Source organism: Triturus cristatus, chromosome 8 (assembly GCF_964204655.1).
Source record: "Triturus cristatus chromosome 8, aTriCri1.1, whole genome shotgun sequence".
Classification (NCBI taxonomy): domain Eukaryota; kingdom Metazoa; phylum Chordata; class Amphibia; order Caudata; family Salamandridae; genus Triturus; species Triturus cristatus.
In genome coordinates, this window is record NC_140591.1 from 1,602,515,668 (window position 1) to 1,602,522,923 (window position 7,256).

Sequence of the window (7,256 nt, forward strand, 5' to 3'; positions counted from 1 at the left end):
CGGGTAAGTAGTGCACTTTACAAACTAAATGACTGATTGATTGATTGATTGATTGATTGAATCATGGCAATTAAGGGGATAAAACAAACACTGCTTACAATAAATAATGCCACAAGGGGGGTTGGCCTGCACCAGGGGGTCCCACCCCCAATAAACACAATACCCCTTATGATCCACTACATTTGTCTGCAGTCTGGGGATTTTCTGCTGTTGGTTCGTAGCATGTCCATGATCCACGAGCAAGAAACTGCTTGCAGAGGCATCGCTGGAAAGGGAAGACTTCTGCTCTTCAAGGATATCAGCCTGAAACATGGGGAGGATGTTTCCAGCCTGAAACCCCCACTAGAAGCAATGGAGAGAACTTACCTGCTTCTGTTCTCTGTGGCCTGTGGGTGTTTGTGATATCAGTGCACCTCGCAGCACACTGATGTCACAGAGCCACTGAAGCAGAGGCAATTTCACTTCATCCTCACCCTTGGGATCTAAAAAAGAAATATTATAGTGCACACACCAGAGGTTGTTTTAAAACCTCCCCAGGTTGGGCTATCAGCTGCATTGGAAAGATAGTGAGGGCATCGAATGACCCCAGAACTAAACAGATCTGCTCTGGATATATAAAGGCTTAGGAAGAAGATAGATTCTGACATATCTATAGAAAACTACAACAGCAGAAACCTGTTTTGTTTTATATGGTACTTTTTCAAATTTTCACGTGAAATGCAAGAGCAAAAGATAGGGCTCACAAGCTCTAATGAATGATAGTATCCTGTTTAACTTGACCAAGGGACTGTTTCATGCCATCTTTTTATGTTATTAGTTCCTTTATTATTCCAAGAATGTATATTTGGTGTGCTACCTTATCTTTCTCTACTATGTGCTTAGAGTTGTAGGGTCAGTTTTCATACTGTACCCCACCCTTGTACACCTATAAGATTCAAAAGTGGCTGGAGTTTCAAAGCTAGCCCCCCCAATACTGTAATCCTTCAAATCTTGCCATTCAAGGAATTTATTATGGAACTAATTATGTGTGAGGTAGGATGAGTCAGTGTCACACTCTGTTGCCATTGGTTTTTCTATTATGGGGGGGGCATTCCATATATATGACAATAATGAATATAATCGGATATTCAGCTTTCGAATGGAGTTCTGGATCTGACATATTTACTTTACCTACAACAAGCACCTCCGTTTATGCTAACAGTTTTTTGCTAAATGAATATTTATTAACAAACAAGTCAATGGTTATATGCAGGTTAAGTGAAGCTTGATTTTATATTGTGTACTGCACAGAAAGACAATAATATATTTGTGGTAAATCTACAATAATATATTACAAATTTTGCTCTGTAGGAGTCATAATTTAGATGTGTAAGACTAATGTTTTTCCAATAACAAACTTTTCTCATCTAAAATGTAGTTATGTCTACTGACTGTACCTTCATGTCTCACTTTCTTTTTCAGATCTTGAGATCATGCTGGTGACCACAGAATTCTTGAGCATCAACTCAACTACCAAGAAGTTCACAGATTTCATCCTATATGGCTTTCCGGGTTTCGAGCATTGGCAGCACTGGTTCTCTGTTCCTTTGGTTCTAATCCTTCTTTTCGGAGTAATCGGCAATGTAACACTCATAATAACAATATATAGGGAGCAGAGTCTTCATGAGCCAATGTGTTACTTTCTCTGTATGCTCTCCGTCATTGATCTGGCTTTAAGCATAGTCATTGCACCTAAACTTCTAGCCATCCTTTGGTTTGATGCACACTCAATTAGCCGGGCAGCATGCTTCACTCAAATGTTCTTTACTCATGTGTTCTTCTCAATTGAGTCGGGTGTCCTTGTCGCCATGGCCTTTGACCGCTTCTGTGCAATCTGCAATCCTCTGAGGTATACTACAATTCTCAATAACAAATTGGTGGCAACATTTATGGTGGGAATCACTCTGAGGTCCGTGTCCATCACGTTGCCAGGGTCCTTGCTTTCTGCCCGGTTAAATTATTGCTCTGACTACATTATCAAATACCCCTTTTGTAACACGTTAGCTGTATTAAAACTAGCCTGTGATGACACAAGGTTGAACAAAGTGTACCAAATGGCCGCAGCTAATTCACTGCTAGTGACAGACCTGATGTTGATCTTCTTGTCCTACAGCCTGATCCTGCGTGCTGTGTTGAAGCTCAAAGCAGAAGGGGCAATTATCAAGGCTTTGGGAACATGTGGCTCCCACCTCATAGTTGTTTCCATTTTATTTTCAGTTATAATTGTGTTAGTAATTACACACACCTCAAAAAATGAAATCATGGCCCACAATGCAGTCATCCTTAATGTGTTAGTCTTCAGTGTCCCACCAGCCTTGAATCCTATTATATATGGGATTAGAAACAAAGACATCAACCTTGGCATCAGAAAGCAGTTCAGATGCAAGATTTAGATCTAGATTTAGTATGATTTTGTGTCAGGGTTGCATCAGATATACTTGTTGCCATGGCTTTTGACCTCTTCTTTGCAATCTGTAGTTCTCTGAGGTATTCTACAATTCTCAATACCAAACTGGGGGTCACATTTGTGGCTATGTTATGTTATATCCACTATTATACCACAACGACTCACCCGGGGGCATCTCGAAAGATGTAAAAATTCAAAACAGAAAAGTTTTTGATTGTTTCCTAAAAGCAGTATATGAGGAACATTCGCACAGTGCAATGGGCAGTTGGTTCCAGTACTGTGGGTCAAGGTACGAGAAGGCCTTACCTCCCGTACGACTGAGACGTATTCAAGGAACTTTTAAGAGAGCTAAGGAATTAGATCTGAGGTTTCAACCAGATACCTGTTTAGTAAGTTTCTTTTAAAGGTAAAGGGGACCTTTGCCGTTTAGTGCATTAAATGTAAGGCAGCAGATTTTAAAGTTGGATCGCTGCTTCACTGGTAACCAGGGTAGCTCTCTCAACAAGGGACCTGAAGGACTACCTGGAGTACGATTTAAAATCATTCTTGCAGCAGTGTTTTGAATCACCTGCAGTTTAGCAAGCAACGTCTCACCAACCTCAGCTAACAATGCATTCCCATAGTCCAAGCGGCTGACCACCATCGCCTGGACCAGGGTTCTGCGATGTTTAAGAGGCGGATGGGGCAGTAACTTATGTAGAAGACGTAAGCTGTAGTAACAGGAGCTGGTTTTGGCAGAGATGTGATCTTTCATAGCCAGTGTCTGGTCCAGTTTTAGACCAAGATTTTTCGCAGATTGAGTGGGAGTAGGGGCAACTCCCAGCTGGTGCGGCCACCAATCCTCAGTCCAGATGGTTGAGGCTTTCCCCATTAGCATAACCTCAGTTTTGCTGGGATTCAACTGGAGGCAGTTCTCCGTCATTCAATTTGACATGGCGAGCATACCCGCCGAGAATCAGGTTTGCTCGGCTTCTATATTAGGGCCAATTGGGAACATCAGCTGAGTATTGTCAGCATAGGAGATTATTTCGAACCCTAATGGTTCTACAATTTTTGCCAAAGGGGCCATATATACATTAAATAATGTTGGACTTAAACAGGAGCCCTGGGGTACGCCCTTATCGAGATGAGATTTCTGGGAAAGGTACGGTCCAAGCATTATCGTTTGCCATCTATCCGACAGAAAATTCTGCAGCCATTTCAAGGCTGTGCCTCGGATACCACATGAATGTAGTCTCTTCACGTGCAGAGAATGTGAGATGATATCAAATGCCGCGGAGACTACTGATCCTCCTGCATCTATTACTTGCCTTAGGGAATCCGTCACTGCCAGTATAGCGGTTTCAGTACTGAAGCCTGGACGGAAACATGATTGTGAAGGGTCTAGAATTTTATTCGACTCAAGATAAGAGCTTAGCTGCCTATTTATTATAATTTCCAATTGTTTGCCCAGCAGAGGTAACAAAGGTATTGGTTGATAGTTACTGAGAAACTGCGGGTCGGCTGTATGTTTTTTCAAGATGGGTCGTACGAGTGCTTCTTTCCAAGGAGTGGGAATTATGCCTGATTTAATTGAACAGTTAACAATGTTGTGGATTACCAGAGCACAACTAGTAGATAACAGGGCCATAGTTTTGGGAGGGCAAAGGTCACAGGGCGAACCGGATTTAGCAAAGGATAGCGCGTTAATGATTTCCTCTAGCGTAGTTGATTCAAACTGGTCGAGAGTGATGGCTGTCGATATCTTAGGTTCTCATAATCCTATTAGAGCTTCTGGCTTCAGAGGCGTGGTGGTAGGAAAATTGGCATAAATAAGCACAATTTTTTCCTGGAAGTAGACTGCTAAAGAATTACATAGTTCCTGAGATTCAACAGGGGATCGTCTACAAGCTTGAGATGTTACAAAGTCCTTAACTATGTTAAATAGGGCTTTGGATGAGTTACAGGACTGGTCAATTTGATTCATGATAAAAGGGCACCTGGCCGTTTTTATATTTTGATGATAGCTGGACAGAGCTAGTTTATACACCTGTCTGTCCAGTGGATCTTTATTAAGTCTCCATCGTCTTTCTAATGTCTTTCACTTATATTTATCTGCTTTTAGCTCCACAGTGTACCAGGGGGCTGATTGCCGTCGCTGGACTGAGCTATATTTACTTTGAGGAATTGCAGTGTCCAGTGCTGTCACTTAGGCATCACCGTGAGGTCTGTGTCACTCATGGCACCATTGTCTTTGCTTGCTGCCCTGTTAAACTATTTCTCAGACTTTATTGTCAAATATATTTTTTGTAACAACCTGTCTAATACAAAACTAGCCTGTGATGACATAAGCTTCAATACAGTGTACCAAATGGACTTGGGTACTTTAGTGTTAAGCATAGACCTTATGTTCATCACATTCTCATACTGCCTGATCCTGCATAAGGTGTTGAAGCTTAATGCAGAAGGATCAATTATCAAGACTTTAGGCGACATGTAGCTTCCACCTCATAGTTGTTTATATTTTATATTCAATAACAATTGTGCTAGTAATTACACAGACACCTCAGTAAGTGGAATTATGACCCACAAGGCAGGTATCCAGACTGTATTCCATTTTAATGTGCAACAATCCTTGAATTCATTTGTATATTGGGTTAGAAACAAAGACATCAAGCTTGGCAACAGAAAACAGTTCAGCTGTGTTTGTAGGCCTAGATTTAGTATGTCAGGGTTTCAACACTTTTGTGGCGCATCCCCAAACTTCAAATAATTTTCGGCATTTATTAAACCATGCAAACCCACTTTGTTTGAATCTGTTGTTCAGTAAATACAAAGTAATGCTGTGTATCACATAGTGCTGCTTTTAGTTACTTTGCATCAGGTAGGCAGTATATGGGTGGAGCATTGGACATGCAATGGTGTGCATACATGCACAAAAACAAATCCTGCCTACACAGGCTCCCTTGCAAGCTGGTCCAAGGGTGCATGCTTTGGAACTAGGCTGCACCCTGTGTGCCAGCGCTAGGAGACAGCAAAAACACTCCATATCTTTGTAAGTATGGAGGATTTCTGTTCTCTGCCTATGATGCATCACTTACTGTGCTGTGTTGCATGAAATAATAGTAAAGGGGCACCGTAGTCAATAAATCCCTTCATTGATGTTACATGTCTATGGATTCTGTTAGGTTTATTGTTTTAGTTCCCCTCATGTTAGCCACAGGCAGGCCCCAATACTGCAGCTAGCACCTTGGCATTTCACTATGAAATGTAGTCCTGAAAGAGTCACTTGACATGATTGTTGTTTTGGGTCAATCCTGTCTCATAAGTAATGGCAATCCACTCTAAAGGGAATTCAGTTTCATCAAGAAGTTTGTGGAAGGGTAGGGTGGGGTGATTAGATATATATACTATATTGTAATTTAGATAACATTGTTCAACTTTTCTAGTAAGTGAATGTCCCCAACAAGTAATTTGCAAAAACTCCCTCAAACATTTATTGCACTGATGATATTGGAAAGTTATAGATGGTACTGTTTATATCTTTAGCTGCATCTCTATAAGCCTCTTGAGTACAACATAAAATGCACAGCTTTCCTGATGCATAATTTCTTTTCATTTTTTGTAATTGTGTTAGAATGTTTGGTCGGCACACTTTTAAAATGGGGGAGTAAGCGGTTGCACAGTTGTTAATTCAATGATTTTGTTCAGCGGAAAACCTTGACCAATTTATACAAATAACTGCTTGATGAATTTTAAATGAAGTCCAATTCTCAGAAATGTCTATATTTCTGGTTTCACCAATCAGTTTTATACATACTTTACCAACATATTGCTGCCATGTAGAAACCTCAAAATAGGAATTATCAACTAATGCATTCTAAAGTGCAAAAATAATGGCAGTGATGCTGTTTTATGAAAAGGAAACCAAACACCTCCTTGCACACCATTTTTCTGAATGTTGCCTAGTTTTTCAGACCACTCCAGGGGACATCGAAGCCCCCGCATACATTTATAATGCCCTAGATCTGAATAAAAAATAAAGCAAATATGGGCTGTAATAACATTTATGGAATGCAATTATGCAGAGTTTAGTGTCTAGTGTTCCAACCCACTACAAATAGGATTATCACTTGAGGAGGGCACCTTAGGACTTTAGTTGTTTTCCTGATTGAAAAGTATAGAGAAAGTTAAAGAGGAGAGGAGATGCTTTTTAATCTGCCTTTCTTCCCAGATATGATGGCTTCCATTTCATCCTAATAGCATGGACGCCAGAAGTGGCTCAATCGTGATTTAATGCCATCAATGCAGGTAAGCAGGATGTCATATTTATGGAAATGTTTGTCACAGGCATAATATTGGGATCGGATTCAGTGCAAGATGCCAATGAAGAGCTTAATGTGTCTTTACAATAAACGATTGACAATAGAAAACACTGATGTGCACTCATATGGGGCAGAATGATGAGTAGAAGAACTCTAGATTAACATGATGAGCTATTTTACCTGAAAAGTCATAGGACCATTGAGGGGTGGTCCTTTGTTGATTTACAAGAGATTGTTAGTGTAGGAAAGTGGATTATTAGTAGGTGAGGACATTCACCTTCAGATAATAATAATGCCAAAATCACTAAAAAGTCCAGTCAAGTATCGATAAATTAAGCCTTTCTTAACCTTTGTAGCTTAGCCCATACAGGCTTAACATAAGAGACAGATATGTGTAAAGTATTTAAAATCACAAAAACATTAAATAGGTAAAAGACTCAACACAATAAAAATCTAACACAATTTTTACAAATCAAGAATGTTTGTATCTTTAAAACAACACCAAA

General features: G+C 40.2%; 1 protein-coding gene across 1 annotated transcript; it reads left to right on the forward strand.

Annotated features, from left to right (window-relative positions):
* The first annotated feature begins 222 nt into the window (after positions 1-222).
* Positions 223-2,432, forward strand: LOC146806298 (olfactory receptor 56A4-like). Its single transcript, XM_085623939.1, has 2 exons — positions 223-388; positions 1,462-2,432. The coding sequence occupies exons 1-2, from the start codon at positions 223-225 to the stop codon at positions 2,430-2,432; spliced, it is 1,137 nt and encodes a 378-aa protein (XP_085480065.1).
* The last annotated feature ends 4,824 nt before the right edge of the window (positions 2,433-7,256 follow it).